The sequence below is a fragment of the Camelus dromedarius genome, chromosome 11, assembly GCF_036321535.1.
Source record: "Camelus dromedarius isolate mCamDro1 chromosome 11, mCamDro1.pat, whole genome shotgun sequence".
Lineage (NCBI taxonomy): Eukaryota > Metazoa > Chordata > Mammalia > Artiodactyla > Camelidae > Camelus > Camelus dromedarius.
The window spans coordinates 16,530,704-16,548,870 of record NC_087446.1 but is presented as its reverse complement, the minus strand read 5'-3'; the positions used below and the strand labels follow the sequence as shown (position 1 = coordinate 16,548,870).

Here is an 18,167-nt window from a genome sequence, read left to right as displayed (position 1 = left end):
ACCCCTTTTCTCCTGCTGGTAACCAGAAGTTTGTTTTCTATGTCTGTGAGTGTTTCTGTTTTGTACATAAGTTCATTTGTGTCTTTTTTTTTTTTTTTAGATTCCACATATGAGTGATATCATATAGTATTTTTCTTTCTCTTTCTGGCTTACTTCACTTAGAATGATGATCTCCAGTTCCATCCATGTTGCTGCAAATGGCAAAATTTTCTTCTTTTTATGGCGGAGTAGTATCATATAATACAAATTTAATATTATCAAGCTAAAGGCTTTCATTATTGATTCCTGCCATCTGTATGAATTATCTTTCTGGAAGTCTTATAATTTAGTGTAAATATTTCCTCTATTTAAATCAAAAGTAGTAATTTATGCAAAGTGTTTTGTACATAGTAAGATCTCAGTAAATGTCATCTATTATTATAAACGCTGTTGCTTCTACACTTACTATTGCTAATTTATTTTAAAGCAATCCATATGCCTTTTTCTCCATATTGAATTTACTTTAAGGTAAACGAGGAGCTGTCTGGACAGTATGAGAATGCATGTTAGAATTTGAATATAATTTTTCTCTGTAAATTTTCTGGTGATTGAGTTTGCTATCACTGTTATTTTTAGAAGTGCCTCAGTGACTGTGCAAAAGTAGAATCATTCCCTCATTATTTAAGCTTTACACTTTTTTGCATGTACTAGTAAAGCAAATTCATATTTTCACAAAGCTGGACCCATATATCTTTCCTTAGGCTATTATTATACAATTATTGTCATATTGTTAGTAAATTTCTTATAAATGTATACATACCATATTTTCTTGCATTAGTTTCCTAGACATAAGAGTCTTTCCAAAGATCTTTTAATTCCTCATTTTGTTTATTTACTGTCATAATGGGTAGGTGTTTTCTTTAGTGAACTGTTTATATTTAATTTCCTACCTTGCAGTCCTCTGTATTGCTAAAATTTTCTTATTAGTAACTCATAACTCTTGCTCTTTCCAAATCATAGTGTTAATTATCAAACTGTTTTCCAGAGACATCCTCCTACATACAACCTGATGTTTCACCAATTCGGTGGACTTCAACTTCAGTTCAAGCAAACTGTACCCATGGGCTAGGGTCTCCCTCCTTTCCCACTTTCCTCCCTCTCCCTTTCTATCCTTCTGATTTCCTTCCTTCCTTCCATCCTTCCTTCCTTCCTTTCTCTCCTTCTTTCTGGAAATATACACACAGACACAGAAACACACTCTATTTGGTGGTAAGGTCTGATATGGGTTGAACTGGGTCCTAGTCTTCCCCTCAAACCACCCTCCCCCACGAAAAAAAAGAGATGTGGGGGTCTTAACTTCCAGTACCTCAGAATGTCATCTTATTTGGAATAGGGCCTTTACAGAGGTGATCGAGTTAAAATGAAATCGTTAAAGTGGGTCCTAATATGACGAGTATTCTTATCTAAAGGAGAAATCTGACACAGAGACAGGCATGCTTGAAGGGAAAATGATGTCAAGAGACACAGGGAGAAAACCGCCGTCTATAAGCCAAGGAGAAAGGCCTGGAATAGGTCCATTCCTCGCAGCCCTCAGAAGGAACCAATCCTGGTGACACCTTTATTTGGAACTTCTAGCCTTCAGAACTCTGAGATAATAAATTTCTGCTGTTTAAACAATCCAGCTTGTGGTACTCTGTTAGGACAGCCCTAACAAACGAATACAAGGTCCAATAAAATTTTGAGAAAGGGAGAAATTGGTTAATGGAATAATCATTGCTTTAGTGCTTGGATATCTGTACCTTTTCTTTTTGGCTTCTGGTAAACCTGAATTTTTACTTGCTACAGCACTCTGTTCCTGGAATAAACTTTTAAAACTTGTTTTGTTTTATATAACCATGATGTGGTGACTGGAGACCTACATTTGCCTGAAAAGAGCAAGCCAGAGCCATGGATAAGAGGCGAGAAACCAGACTCACTTGTCACCTGTAAGTAGCGCTCTCTTACCCATCAGCTGTCATTAAGGGGAAAAAAATGCAATTGGTCTTAGATTTTTCTCTCACTTGTTGGGAGGGGTAGGGCAGCGGGAAGAGAAAGGGTGCGGAGAGTGGGGTGTAAATAAGGCAGGCAGACGCTCCAGAGAGGGTGGGGATAGGGCTTGGCGGAAGAAAAATAGATGAACCTGGTTGGTACAACATAGCTTCCCCAGACCCACCCACCCACCGCCCACCGTTCTCGAGCTCTGCGCTCCGGCGGCGGTGGTTGACGCCGAGCGGCGCGGAAGGGACGGCTCCGGCGGCGGCTGCTTAGGGGGGAGACACAAAGCCTGGAGGTCCAAGTCGGAGCCGGGTGATGGTCTTACCTTCGGGTGGGTGAGCTCTCCCGACCTCGGGTCAGCTCCGCTCCAGCCGCGGCCGGCCGCTCTCCCCGCCCCCGGCCGGGTCGCCGAGCGCCGGCTGGACCCGCCCCGAGCTCCATGGTCCGCCCAGCCCCGCGCGATGGTGACTCTGGGCGCCGAGGTCGGCACGGGCCGAGCCCACCGAGCGCAGCATGAAGGCGGCCGGCGCGGCCGGCGGCCGGCGGGGGCGGTCTCCGCGAGCCCGGCGCCCCGGGCAGCGGCCCAACCACCTGAACCCGGAAAACGCCAACAAGTAGTTTCTCGCTGGAGAAGGGCGGCTCGGCTGGGTGTCGGGACTCAGCCCGGCTGCCCGGAGAACCTCGTCCACTCGGAAACCAGAGCAGAACCACTTTCCTCTCGGGCTCGTTAAGGTACCTAGGGGCAGGAGGGCAAGGGGGAGATGTGCCGGGACGCGCGTGCTGGCCCTACAAGGCAGGCATCGCTCCTTCGTTCCGCACTAGGTTGGAGAGGGGCTGCTGTGGGGAGAGGCGGCTGGGAGATGGGAAACGGGGACACTGTCAGCCAGGACTCCCAGCTCGGGGACCCAGGGGGTGTGCCTCCGGCAGCTTTCCCCCGGGCCTCGTTCCTCCTGGAAAGCAAGCCCCCACCCTCCCCCTCCAAGGCGTTTATTTTTCTTGGGAAAGGGGGATGGGATGCATTGATTACTTCTGCTCCCCAAAATGGATCCTAGTTAGTCGTTTCCTTTTCCAAGTAATAATATTAACAACAGCACTAATGTGAAAAGGAAATTGGATCAGGGAATTAGGCAGAGATCTCCTCGTGAAAGGCACTAGCAGGGACGTTTTTGCTGTGACTTGTGCCTTCAGTCCTTTTGCCTGGCCCGGGAGGGAGAGTAGAGGCGAACCGAGAGCAGGTCGCGCAAAGGGCACTACTCCCCGGGGGTCAGGGAGCCGCGGGCCGTCCAGAGTTGACCGCGGGTAGGCGTTTAATGGGGGTCGCCGCGGAGCCCGGGGGTCTCCCACCCAACACTGCCAAGTTGCCTGGGCGGAGAGAACTCCCAGCCCAAGGGAATTGCCTCCAGGAGGGGGTAGGGGGGAGAGGGTCTCGGAATGTGGACGTAGGAGAGTGACCAGGACTGGGGGGAGAGGACGGGGCGGGGGAGGGCTTTGGAGGGAGAGAGACGGGGTCTGGGGGAGACGGGAGAGGGACAGGGGCTGGAAACAGGTTAGACTTGAGAGGACAGAGGGGAGAGAGGGTGAGGGGTGAAAAGATGCAGGAGGCAGAGCCGAGGGGGAATGGTGTCATGGAAGGTCAAGGAAGGTTTGGACTGCTGTCCCCGCAGTTTTCTGGAAACGTGGGAAAGGTGTGAAGCTTGAGGCGGGGACAGGGCCGGGAGCCGAACTCCTCCTGGGAGGGCCCTCTGCCCCGTGCTTCTCTGCCAACCCTGCATCTTGGGACTCTTGGGCTGCGAGTGGGGGTGGGGGTCACAGCGCGGCTCCGCCGGCCGAGTCTTTAACTTGGCGCTGTGTTCGCCTCCCCCAGTCATGTCTGAGCCACAGAGATGGGCAAGATCGAGAACAACGAGAGGGTGATCCTCAATGTCGGGGGCACCCGGCACGAAACCTACCGCAGCACCCTCAAGACCCTGCCCGGGACGCGCCTGGCCCTTCTCGCCGCCTCCGAGCCCCAAGGCGACTGCCTGACGGCGGCGGGGGACAAGCTGCAGCCGTCGCCCCCTCCGCTCTCGCCGCCGCCGCGACCGCCCCCACTGTCCCCCGGGCCCGGCGGCTGCTGCGAGGGCGGCGCGGGCAACTGCAGCGCCCGCGGCGGCGGCGGCGACCACCCCGGGGGCGGCCGCGAGTTCTTCTTCGACCGGCACCCGGGCGTCTTCGCCTACGTGCTCAACTACTACCGCACCGGCAAGCTGCACTGCCCCGCCGACGTGTGCGGGCCGCTCTTCGAGGAGGAGCTGGCTTTCTGGGGCATCGACGAGACGGACGTGGAGCCCTGCTGCTGGATGACCTACCGGCAGCACCGCGACGCTGAGGAGGCGCTCGACATCTTCGAGACCCCCGACCTCATCGGCGGCGGCGACCCCGGCGACGACGAGGACCTGGCGGCCAAGAGGCTGGGCATCGAGGACGCCGCGGGCCTGGGCGGCCCCGACGGCAAGTCTGGCCGCTGGAGGAGGCTGCAGCCCCGCATGTGGGCCCTCTTTGAGGACCCCTACTCGTCCAGAGCCGCCAGGGTAAGGCCAGAATCGCCCCCTTTCTTGCTGCTCCAGCTCCTCCCAACTCCTTCCGCAACTTCCTGCTCTTTTCCACCAAGGCGGATAGGGGCAGGGGCTCCCTGACGGTGAGGTCAGAGACCCACCTGGTGCAGGGCAAACTCAGGGACCCTGCCCCCCCCCCCCCATTATCTCCGTCCTCTCCTCCTCAGGTCAAAGTGAGATTTACTTTAGCAGATGGAACCGAAAGGGCAAATGTCGACTTCTCTGGGCAAGTCTGCCTGGAACCTTCTATAAACTGTACGCTTCAAATCACGCTTGAGTTTCTTTTTCTGACTCTTTTGTTCCAACTTTTTCTTTAGCTCGGATGCCCCTTCAGGCCTTCTGGTCATCGCGATTTGACCTTTTCAGTGAGGCCCGGCACTCCTGCACATCTGACTCACCCGGAGCAGTGGCTCCGATTAGGGATTTAATCTGAGGACAGTAGAGGGGAAATAGAATGTGTGCTGTGGCTGGGCGTGGAGAGGATGTGCCAGGAGGTTCATTTTGTGATGAGAATGTCCTGAATGTTATTTGGGCCTGTCTCCTTCCAAGGGGCAGCAGTGCTGGGCTTGCTTGTCCCAGTGAGTTGACTGGATAACCCACCTGCACAGGGAATTTTGGAGTCTGTGCCTTCCCCTTGTGCTGTTATCTGTGTTTTTTACAGGTTGGACTAAGATCGGTCGCTTTGGTGATCCTCGTTTAGTTGGAGTCCCTAACTCTGAGTAATTTAGATTGTAGACAACTTTATTTTACTCTACAGCTTGTGATCTCATCCTTAATTTTTCTTTCCAGTTTCTAGCTTGAGTGACAGTTCAAATTTAGTCCTTGACACCCCCAATTAATTCTTCAAAACTCTATGCAGGGACTATAAAAGTAACCAAGAATGGTTTCCCTAGTTTTAAAGGAAATAAAAGAAATATAAATAACTAAAAATTATACAGTACGTGAATGGTTTTTAATTATATGTGAGAAGGGAGTACTGTAGTTACATCTTTGCAACTGCATGTGTCTGGTTTGCTTCTGACACCTAGAAAAGATCTCCCATGGGCAGAATGGGAATTCTCCCAGCTTGACTTTGGCTCCATCCTCATTATTGTCATCCTCTGCATGTCAGAGATACTGTGCAGCTGTCTTGAGAATGTGTCAGAAGATGTGCTTCTGACACCACTTTGGAAGTCTGAGAATATGTTTTGTTTTCAGTTTGGAACAGAATATGAAAGAGAAAATTTAAAGCATTGCAACTTTATGGGATCTGGTATTTAAATGCATGCATACATTCTAGTATGTCCACATTCTCATATTTGAATATAGAATTAATAGCTTCAGCTCTGAAACCTTCCTTTTTAAGACCATTCTATAAATTCAACAAGAATTGGCATTCAGAGGAAAAAAAGTACATATTTATTTATTTATTTACTTACTTAAATTAAATCACAGACTCATAACCGTTACCTCTGTGGGTTTTTTTTTTTGTTTTTTGTTTTGGATTCCAACTGAGTGCCACAGTGCTCTTTTCATTTGGTGGCTAAAAAGAGAATCTGAATTTGTTTTCAGGCTCATCATGTAATTTTTTAAATATCATGTGGTATAAAAAGGACAGAATGGTTTATCTTTCCTTATAATAATATAACACATTTTATTGTAGGCCAGATTGTGTAAAAAAACTTTAAGAAGATGTTCAGTTTTTATTATTGCTATGAAATTGATTCTATTGATTATTGGTCGAAGGGTAGACCATTAACTTGAAAATAGTTTTTTATAAAGCTTACTAAGATTTCATTGTAATAATATTAAGGATTTGACCTGCATCCATTTTAGGTCAGGAAAAGAACACAGATAGATTAGAGATTAATACAAGGTCAAAGAGCCATTTGAAGCAGAATCAGCTGAGAATCGTAGACCTGGAAAATTTCTTTGAGGTCACCTCTTGAGGACCCTACATTTTGTGGATGAGGAAAGTGGAGCCTGCAGATGCTAAGTGATGGCCAAGGTCATACACCTAGTTAATAGCAGAGCCAGAATTATGCTGGAGGTCTCTATGACATCCTCTCCAGGCTGTTTCCACCACAACCACTGATTATAACTGACTGGCTTGTGAAATTTCTGCACATCATGTTGCTCTTGAGATTTAGTGCAGCATAGGACATTCACTAGAATTCTAACTTTGAAAGGTCATCTGTGACGTGTGTGTGTGTGTGTGTGTATTTTTTTTTCCCCCACCCAGGACTTCCGCTGCACCAACCAACATTAGAGTGCAAATATGGGACTGGCGTTTTCTTAAAATGAGCCCTGGTTTAACTTTACGTTTTTATTTACCAGTTGATATGGAATGTTTTCCTTTTTTTTTTTTTTTTTCAGATTGGCTAACATTTGTGGGACTTGCCTTCAGGAAAATTCCTTTTCAACTTACTAGGGGTTGTCTAAAAAAAGAGTAATCAGAAGTCATCATTCTATTTAAAGGTGATTTAATATTCTCATATGGACACTTTTAGTTCAGATGATGGACTGACTTAATATTATCTGACTAATTTGATAAGTAGAATTACATTGGGAGGTCACTGAATGAAATTATATTTTGCATGGACATGATTCTAGGAGACATAAATCAATTATCAAGTGGTTTCTTTCAGCTGTGGTCTTACTGCCAAGAGTCTCATTCTTAATAGAAGTATTTAAATTTTATAAACCCTCTTACTTTTCATTTTATATTAGTTCATCTTTTATTGATATACTTAAGATGAACAATTTTAACTGTCCAAATTCCTTTTTCAATTTGTTATACCTGTTTCATCATTGTCTTTATCCTTTGCAAATATTGAGGAGATTGACTCAATTGTATAACAGATGTGTTTTATTTCTAACTTTTATGATCTAAAGTGACAGGCTGAAACAATAGTGATAGGAACTGGATAATTAATTGAATTTTACAACATTGTATTTTTGCCTTTGTTTGGCATTTCCCCCTCTTCTATTGCTTTTAATTTGTGATGTAAATACGTATTTGAATGGTCCAAATTGTTCAGGTTAACTTCGCAAATAAGTTTATATTTTATATTTATGAATTTGTTCTTAAGAATAGTGTTCCAAAATAGAAATTTATAAAAATTCAAATATAAGTTGTCATGGAAACTTGTTGTGGAGAAAATGAGATCAGGAAAGAAAAGAAGAGATTATTCTGTTGATGCCACTGAGTGATATTTACAAAAAGTAAAAAGCAAGGATACGTAGATATGTATTTGTGACAATGTTATGCAGTGTGTGTTTACAATTTAATATTGAAGTTTTAAAAGGAAGTGAAGTTTGTATGTGTTTTCCTATGAAGGCATACTAGGTAAGTGAACAGGCTCCAGGCAGAAATTCCTTGATAGAGCTAGATTTTTTAGAAGTTTAAAAACAGGGCAAAACAGTAGAGTTAGAAATATATTAAATAATATGTTCCCAATATTAAAGAGCTGAGAGCAGTTATAATTTCTCCTTCTCTGTCTTCTTTTCACTTATCTTTCTAGGGGAGGAAGGAAGGTGACTGAATTGGGTTCTGTTTTGGAGTGTGGCTCTTCCTTGGTGCCATGTATATCTTTGATTACCTGATCAATCTTTTTTTTTTTTTTTTAACTTTCAGAGAGCATTTTAGAAAAGAGAAACACAAGAGTAACTGCCATGGAACTTTATTTAAGGTGTTGTCTTTACCATTATGTGCAGATAATCCCAAATATACTTGGATTGTGATACTGAATCCACCATTTTTTTAAATCTAGAAAATATTTACTTTATCAGCATTTTAAATCATTTTATTTCCATAGCATCACTGAAATACACTCCTTAAAACTACTAAAATTTAAATTTCAGTATCTAGAATTGGATTCAGAATTGCAAATATGTAATTTACTTTTTTATGAACCATTTTCCCTTCTACCTCAAAGTGCAAAGCAAAGCAGGAAAGAAGTGATCTAAATTACTGTTTACTGGCTTTGTGTGTGACATTGATTTAAAAAAAAATTGTAATAAGGTGAGGACAATTTGAGTCAGATATTAAGATTAAAGAAAGAAAACATATTAATTCTTGGTTTGTCAGCATTGCTCTAGTTAAAAGAACTAGTGGCCAAAAGTAGCTTGTTCATAAAATATTTTGGTTAATTATTATAAAATTTTAGAATGTTTATTTAGTCAATGAACATTGACTATGCAGTCACTCTGGACAAGAAACTGTGTGAGTTACTGGGACTGCGTGGGGAAGATTTAGTGCTTTGCCCTCAATCAGCTCACCACTCTATTTATAATAAAATGTTTCCTAAAACATTATCTATTCAATTAAAAACTTCAACAAACAAAATCCCAGAGATATTAAAGATGTTTTCCTCAAAAAAAAAAATCTCATATGGAAATATTGCCTGACATGTGCAGGAAAATATTCCATTTAGAAATGATACTTTTAAGATATTGTTAGTCTTTATGAAAGTGTTAGGCTATTTCAATCTTGATTTTTTGATTTTCGAAGTGGTTTATAGGCTGTCTCTTTGCAATGTTATTGAAGAATATGATAAAGGCAGTACTTATAGCAAACAACTGAATTATTTGTAGTGGGTCAAGTGTCTTCATCCCCTTCCATTTTCAGTGAAAGTCACGGCCAACCATATGACAATGCAAATCCAAACTTCAGACCCCCTAGAAAGAGTCTGCTGTAATAGTCTGGTGTGCTTGCATTTGCCGTATAAGCATCTAAGTGTCCTTTGACCTTTTCCAGGCCACTAATTATACAGTTCACAAATAAACTTAATTTTATTCTTATATCTGGAGCATTGGATAGGATCAGAGAGTACCTAATTTAACGCATCATTAAAAGAATCAAACAACTTCAATAGGATTGTATTTTTCAGTAGTACATTTGATCACAAACTAGGATATCGGATCCACTGCTGGGCACTGGGCATGCCAAAGGTGAATAGTTGGGCAGGTTTGGTGTGACTCTTTTTGGTTCTGTTTTGCTAAGAGCTCATTTGGAGACCAGAGTTGAAAAAAACTACATGAGAGTCAAGGAAATGGTTCTTCTCCTTGAAGAAGCTTATTTTCAAAGCAGCTGAAAACTAGGAAATGCGTAGGTTTATGTAGAAATGCAGGTCGACCTTTCCCATTTGGAAGTGTGTCTTTACTATTGACTTTTACTACTGCAAATAAAGTAAATGCTGTTTTCAGTTCCCATTTTTTTTCAACTTCTGAGTCATATATCCTTTTTATGATGGCAGCCTTTAAAAATATGTCTAAATTAAATAGTAAAGGGCACTAAAGGACTGATAAAAGGTAAACACAGACCTCCATAAGGAAATATGTAGTGGCAACAGAATTCAAACAGTAACCATCAGCATGTTATATAAACTTCAACTCTGTGTGACGTATGAAGGGCTTTTCTTCTGGAAGAGCAATCATGATTTTTTATGACAGGATAGCAGTGCTTTTTGCTTTTCTTATAGGTTGAAGGGAGGTGATTAATTTTAATGCTGTGTCGTCAACATTTTCACAGGAAGTGACGAAAATGTGGGTGTTGGAAGGAGAAGAAAGCAGTAAGGAAGAATATATGGAAACAGCACTGGAAGCAGGTCTAGGGCGGGATCCATGAGCCCTGGGCGCTGACCCGGATTTCGCAACTAGCTGTGTGACCTTGGAGGGTTTACTTTATCTTCCTCAGTCTTGATTTCCTTTTGCCTTATTTTGGGGAAAGGAAAAAAAAAAAAAGGATGACACTTTGGGCAAGATAAGTATCCAAACTTCTTTCCAGCTCTAAGATTTTGAGATTTGGAGAAAAAACAAGGATACTTATTGCTAAAAATCCCTGAGGGTGGGGCCGGGGAGGGACAGCATGTCCGCCCTCATTTTGATTGTACTCTAGGGACCATCACAGTAATAAGGTAAACTAGTATTGATTTCTTTTGGTGTTTTGCATTATAACTTTCTGCCCTCTTTTTTTTTTTTTTCTACAGCTGTTGGGTAGCTGCTCTGGTTACCATAGAAACAGGTTAGCTCCTAGCTTCCTGTTTCCATTGAAAACAGCTTTCTCTCAACCACATATTGATCTCAGGAAATCATTTTTGCTTTGGCTCTGTCATGAAACCCATAAAGATGATCGGCCCTGTCATTTCCTAAGTGTAAGATTCAGTGCAGGTTTAGACCCATCCACCCACAAGGCTAACTGATTAGATAATCTCAGTTTTATTTCCCTTTGAAAAGAGCCTTGTCAAAGACACCATCCTTTTCCCCTTCCTGTATCTTATATAGAAGGGAAAGTCTTATTCACTCGAGGATTTACAGATATGCCTAACACATTTAAGTGTTTACAAAATAGTGTCAAATTATTCAGTTCTAATCTCTTTCATAACCCATTCTATCAGAATGAGCATAGAGAATACTATGCAGTATAGCATAGTGCTTAAGTTTGTATTTTAATGTACCCATTAATGAAGACTATTTCAAGATAAAAAATATGTATTATATAGTGCACCATATTTCTCTTTTAAGAAAAAATAGTGTTCTATTTCAGGATATACATATTTACATAAAAAGATTTATTCACAGTCATGATGTAGATACATGCCCAGGGAATATATTTATAAAAACTTTATATGGATAAGCAAAGGAAGAGACTCAGGAATATGGCTTAAAGTTTTGATTGAGACTACTAATGTGCGTGCATCTGTATTTGTGTACTATGTATATATACATATATACATATATTATCTAAAATATATGCTCTTTGAATGAGATTGGTGACTGGTGTCTATAACACACATCTGGTGTTCATGGGATTTTGAATCGGAAGGGAACTGGTGATCACCTGGTATAATTGCCTCAATTCACAGAAAAGGCAGCTGACTTGATCATCGCCAAGGCTAGGGAGTGACGGTGGCAGGGCTGGAATTGAGGTCCTCTGACTCCTGGCGCTCTTCCCGTTCCATCTCGACTGCTTAGTCTGGGTTGGGTTTAACATTAGATGCACAAATTTTAGCTCTTGGGAAGCAGCAAGAGTGTTAGGAATAGTTGGGGTAGGGTCTGTCCTCTTCTACGTCCTGTTACTCAGCAGTAGCAGGGGAGTTGTCACTGTTTTAGGTATTCTCTCAATTTCCAGATCCCGCTCCAGATGCAGCGCTCCATTGCTGCCTTCTCTACCAGGTCTACCTCTTACCCTTCTACTGTCTTTAAAGCCTCCAGACTACCCTGTCTATGCACTTACTTCCAATTTTTTTCCTTTATCCCTGTGTATGTGTGTGTGTGTGTGTGTGTGTGTGTTTTATAATATGTTTTTCTACTTTAATTGGATTTTACCTTTGGAATTTTTTAACGCAACCCTATTTCAACCTATTGGTGATGACGAATGTATTTTATAGAACATTGCCTTCTCACATGTGATTAACCAGATCATGGTGAGTTTACACAAAAATAACTGGTGAATTAGCGTGTAAGATATTTGGAGCTGCTTTTAAGATCTGTAAATGAGATTAGATGTTGTTGTGAGGTTAGTAATTACAGGACAGAAAAACTTTTCTTTCAACATTTCTGTAGTAGCCAGTTAGCCAAAGGTGGTATTTATTGCCTTGGGATGGGATGTAAAGCAACATTATAATTTTGAGAGTGTTTGAGAGAATGCATTTCAGAATCAAAACAGTTCTCGAGAAGCTGGGCCAAAATGTTGCTGGTAATATTGGGAAAAAATACTCCATTGTTACTATCGTTACTTGACTGACCTTTTCTTCTGAAAGCTGATAATGATAAAGACATCTTTGTAATCTGACATTTATTTCCTTGGTGTTCATGTATTAAGAAAATCCTATGCAGACACCTCAGTAGTGTCGTCTTTGTTTCCTGTTTGAAGACTGGTGGTTTTGCTATCAGATCTTAGAGCTTTGACCTTCTTTATGGGTCTGACAACATTGTTGACATCTTTAAAAACTGGAGCAAAGGTCAAGATAGCCCTTCTTGGCAATTGTTCTGTGACTTAGTCTCAGCAATGGAAGGTGTCCTTGGAGTTGTCTCTATGGAGGAAGTCCCAGTGGTGAAAATATACCACCTTTTGGCCACAGGTGTTCCCTTACTTTACACCAATACTTTGTTCAGAATTTTAAAATCATTCACTAAATGATAAAATGCAAAGAAGTTTGTTTTTTAATAAAATAAAAGTGATCCTAAGTAATATTGTCAAGATATTCAAATGATATTGCTTATCATAAATTTCAGACACCCTGTTTATGAATAACATTTAAGCAAAAATTATTTGGATGAATATAAAGTTATTCACTGAGTATTTGCCAGATTGAGTTCAATGAAAGGGCCAGAGATTGTTCAGAATTTCTGTAAATTTTGCATCTGTGTTTGCAAATTATACAGCAGCAACTCATGTTGCTGTTTATTGAAATATGATAAAATGCTGTTTGCTAAAAAGTGAATATTGTGTAATAATTGTATTGGAAACAATGGCAAAGTAATCATAGCAAGAGGACGCTTCCTTACCATATTAATTTGGATAAAATTGACATTTAGGAAAGCGGAACAACATAGTTATTACAGTTTGATTTATTAAATTGTCCTGCTTCTCTGTTGAGGTGAGCAGTAAGAAGGCAATTATGAAAATTATTAAAATATCCTTAATGAAACCTGTCTTTCATATAAATTGAGTAGGAAGTGGGCAGAACAGAGATTTAGCTGGCTCTTTTGTGTGCAAACAGAATCTAAAGTAGCAAGTAGCCTTTTTTTTAAGCTATTGGAACTTTATTATCAGGCCTGAGTGACCTATCAGAGTCATATAAAACGATTAGTGGGTGCATCAAGGTTGAAAACCTATCGTATTTGTATCATGATGGATAAAAATCATGTGAGCTTATGCTTAATTCCTAGATTCAAAATGGTGTTGACTGTCCTTTGATATTTAGACTACAATGCTACAGATATATGAAGTTCATACAAATTAATTAAGTCAAATACATTTTAATGCACTAACAGGCTTCAAAGACATTCAAAATGGATTAGTCTTAATTCAAAAACAGGGTTCTTTAAGTGCTTCCATTTCTCTTGTGAATCTGCTGTTCAATTTTTAGTTGTAACATTTGCATACTATCAGTTCTTAGTTTTTTAAATTTAGTGATTGTTTTCAATAGCTATTCATTTTTCCATGTATGTATTAACTGTTGATTTAATTCAATCTCAGATTTCTCTGTCTTAAGGGATTTCTTGGCAACTTTATTTTTGAGTCCTTGACTTTGTGCTTCAGTGCTAGGTTTCTTTATCAACAACCTTTTGTGTTTCCTCTACCTTGACTTGCATTTCTTGGTTGAAAGAATAGTGTGTTGTCATCAGACGTTACTACAAACTGTGAGAGAACCAAGCACGGGAGGTGTGGCAGGAGATGGAAACTGAGGTTGGATCCAAAGGCTTGGTAAACTCTGTTGAGGTCTGGTCTTCCTCTGGCAGTAATGGGGAGCTTTTGAAGGATTTTAAGCAGAGCAATGGCATACATGATTGTAATTGGGAATAGCATTCGGAAACCTTTGTACCTGAAGAGGGGACTGGGTTGGGGAAGATGAGTGCAAGTTTGTCAGGAGAGCTACAGTTTAACATGTTATTGCAGTAATCCAGGTACGAGATATACTGCTGATCTCAGTGAAAACGGTGGCCAGAGGGATGAGGCAAAATGAACATAATTAAAGTGGAACTGTTGATTAATTAGGTGCAGTGAATGAGGCGGAGAAGACAAGAATGTCTCCCTAGTTTCCGTTTGCACAGTGGAACAAGACAACCCTTATGACTTCTTTCTAATTCAAAATTTGGTGGTTATATGATTTGAGAAGTCAGTAGTTATTCTTTCACAGAATTTAACGCTATAATATTTTGTATTTTTTTTTTTTTTGCTGTTCTTTTATATTTCAGTACCAATTACCCGATTATTAACAGCCATTTCACAGATTTTATGGTTGTGAAATTAAATGCAAAGTATGGCCCTTAAAATTTTTGGTTGCAGTAATTCACCACCATAAAAATGTGTTGAGGAGTAAGAAGTCTTCCCTATAAGAAATGTCAGCTTTGCATTGCTATTATTTTGGTTTAATGCCCAAGAAAATAATATTACTTTTTGCATAATTTGTGTGAAATGGAACTGACTTATTCAACATAGTAGCTCATGTAGCCTCCAAAGCGAGAAGCTTAAATTGAACTGAGGATTTAAAAAAAAGTACTGAAAAGATTCTTTGGCCCTAAAAACTCCTTGGAAAATTGCTTTAAATAAATATTTCCTTTACATAAAAGTCCAGTAAGGAGCAAAGGTAGTGAGGTAGTGAGGACAGTGAGGAAGAAAAACAAAAATGATCATAAGCAGCAGGGGATTTAAACTGGGAAGAAGATGGTGACTCAGAGCCAAGGCAGAGTAATTCCTTCTAAAGCATTAATATACCGTGCTATTTTCTTGCTTACAACCCATTTATCCCTTTCCATCGGCCACGGGTCAGGATATACGTTCCTGAGCCTGGCTCTCTGGAATCTGTCTATCATCTAAAATCCTAGTAATAGCTCTCAAAACTCCACCAGTAAGACCACATGGCTTGCAGTCTTGAATATAAGAGATGTGACTCTTGAGTATGAGAGATGTGTTCACGTTGTACATTTGTGTACAGTGATGTCACAACCTGGAATACTTTCTCTCCCTCGATTTAACAGGTTGATTCAGTCATGTTTCCTTATCTTGTATAATTATCAAGTCTTACTTGACATCTTCTAAACTCTCGCAAAGCAGTGCGTTTCTTCTGAGTTTCCATATCACTTTGTAGTTACAGTATTGTTATAGCATTTAGCTGACTGTATTAGTTTTCCTGAGCTGAGCAAATTACCACAAACTTAATGTCTTGAAACAACAAAGAAATTTACTCTCTTATAGTTCTGGAGGCTGGATGTCTGAAATACAGTTGTCAGCACGATTGGTTTCTTCTGGAGGTTTTTGAGGGAAAAAATCTGTGCCTTGGCTCTCTCCTAGCTGCTGGTGATTTTGGGCAATCTTTGGTGTTCCTGGGTTTGCAGACACATCACTCCAATCTCTGCTGCCATTTTCACATGTTGACCTTTCCTGTGTGTCTCTCAGTTTTGTCTTATAAAGACATCAATTTTTTGGATTATAGCCCATAATAATCCAGTATGACCACATCTTAATTTAGCTAATTACATCTGCAAAGATGCTATTTCAAAATAAGGTCATATTCTGAGGTTTGGAGTAAACATGCATTTTGGGGAGCTACCATTCAACCCAGTACACATTGACTTTTCCATTGGGGCAACATTTTCATAATATCCAGTAAATCTTTTATGTTCTGATTTATCCTTTTCCGTATCAGTATGCTCTCATTTAATGGATACAATACCTTCCTGAATTTTATGATGACACTAGTTAGATAATTTTTCAATTCTAGAATTAACTCTGATCCTTCTATGGAATTTTTTCTATTCTTTCACCTTTGTTCTTTTTTATACTATTGATTTTCTTCAAATGTCTTTTCCTTTGAAAGAGGGTAGGATGATTGTGTTATGTGGGTAGATAGGCAGGATCGTGTGGAAACATAGATTCCCTTCAGAATGGGTGGGGAGGAGCAGGTGGGCAATTGAGGGACCCTCTGAAGGTCTAACAAAGGAAGCTGTATTTGGGGACAGAACTTTAGCGAATTTCAGTTAATGCAGTGACCTTTCCCTTTTCTTCTCCGTGCACTTTGAGGAAATCCGAGGTACTAAGAAATTTGCTTCACTTTCTCTGTCACACCAACACAACTAATTAGAAACTGTCTTCTCTTCTGTTGATTCTCTGTGTAATTTAGAGAGAGCTATTCTTGCTGCTATATCCTGAGGGCAAATTCTGTAGCCAGCCACTAAAAGAAGTTGGGGACCTCCAAGGAATGGTCCCACAGCCAGCTCCTTGTCTTCAGGACTGTTACCTCTGGGTTTGTGATTCCTCTGGCTTCTGGACCTCTCTGGGGAGAACTGGACCAACCTCAAGGAAAGCTGTCTCTTGCATCTGTATGGAATTCCATTCTCCCCCTCCCTGAATCTGCATTTCCATTAGTTCAATCCTGTTTGCTTAATGTCTTAGTATTTCTGGGTCAATGATAGCAATGTTTCCTGTTTTCTATCCCTGTGCTTTTTCCCCATTATTTTAAATGAGATTTGGCCAAGGAGATGAGGTATACTATCTTCCACTAGAATTTGAGCGTATACATATAGGCTTCTTGCTCTTACTAGTTATGAACTTGTGCACAGGGCACCATTGCAGTCTTCTTGTTCTCCAGAGTTATGTACACGTCTGGTAGTTTTCTCAGTGAGATTTTATTACCATGTGAACAATTCCATGAGTCTCCTTGTCTACAAGGATATATTGCTCTGTGGTTCTTCCCCACCAAATCAGTGTTTCTTCTTATCTTCTTGGAGCCAACCTTCTTTATCTACTTTTTACCTATTTGATTCCCAAGTATATAAACCTAGTGAAGAAATTCATAGCCTTTGTAGAGTGTGTGATTTTACCCTTACTCTAAGAAGCTTGTTAGACTAACATTAATACAAAGTCCTAGAAAATGATCACTTGGAGAACAGTGACACTTTAATTTGTCATCTGCCCACTGAGAATACATTTGTAAGAACATGAACTTTGATGGTTTAACAGATGTTTGTGGTACTTAATGTTCCCCAATAAAGTAGCAGCATCAAGTTTAAATAATGTTTACATATTAGTGTGCTTTGATTTTTTTTACACAGGGACATTGCCAGTGAGACCAAATGCCTAGTCCTTATTTCGTAGAAAAACATCTGACTGATGATAATTGATGGCACTGGTTGTCCTGCTAATTACATGGAAACGAGTCCTTCACTGAAGGATGCTGTGTCCTAAGAAAAGATGCTGAAGAATGGATGTTGCAGCAGCCAGGAAATTAGGCAAGGAGAGCAAGAAAAAAAAAGATTCCTATTCATCACAGTATTGTTATCTCATTTCATTTCGTAAGATAGAATTATCCAAAGGTGAATTTTTCTCCATGCTATCTAGAATACACTTTATCAAACCAATGCAGTGATGAAGACCACTACACCTAAAACCTAATGTAGGCTCAGATACTTTCTTTGAGTTGTGGCAAATAGCAGGCCTGAGAAAGACATTTAAAGAAACATATTTACATTGTAGTGGTCATGCAAATAGAAGGGATGAGAAAAACCTTCAGTTATACAATGGACTGTGTATATTACAGAGATGAGGTAAAACTGTATTGTTTTTAGGACTAAACACTGTGAGATAGTAGTTCAAATAAAAATGATAAAGGACATTATAACATTCAAAAGAGAATAATATTGGAAGAAGTTTATATTTTTAAGGTGAGGGCTTGTTGCAGGCTATTTATTTTTAAAATAAACATGGTTTTAAATCATGAAATTAGGACAGTTGAGGAAGTATATAAATGCTGAGGAAGAAAATAGCCCTTTTACCCTCCAAAGGCTACTAGAAATTTAGTATAATTATTTTATTTTTATTTTGTCTAAGATAATTCTAACCATAGGGGTAAAGAG

General features: G+C 40.6%; 1 protein-coding gene across 7 annotated transcripts in view; it reads left to right on the top strand.

Moving 5' to 3' along the window:
• Window positions 1–2,067: 2,067 nt before the first annotated feature.
• Window positions 2,068–18,167, top strand: part of KCNC2 (potassium voltage-gated channel subfamily C member 2) — a 414,715-nt gene continuing 398,615 nt past the window's right edge. For 4 of the 7 annotated variants that reach the window (XM_064491542.1, XM_064491540.1, XM_064491539.1 and 1 more), the window contains exons 1-2: window positions 2,069–2,745; window positions 3,878–4,583. In XM_064491542.1, the coding sequence (XP_064347612.1) occupies window positions 3,897–4,583 (687 nt within the window). In that variant the 5' untranslated portion in view covers window positions 2,069–2,745; window positions 3,878–3,896. Of the gene's footprint in view, window positions 2,746–3,877; window positions 4,584–18,167 lie in introns of all 7 variants that reach the window. The other 3 variants (XM_064491543.1, XM_064491545.1, XM_064491544.1) reach the window with 3 other exon arrangements.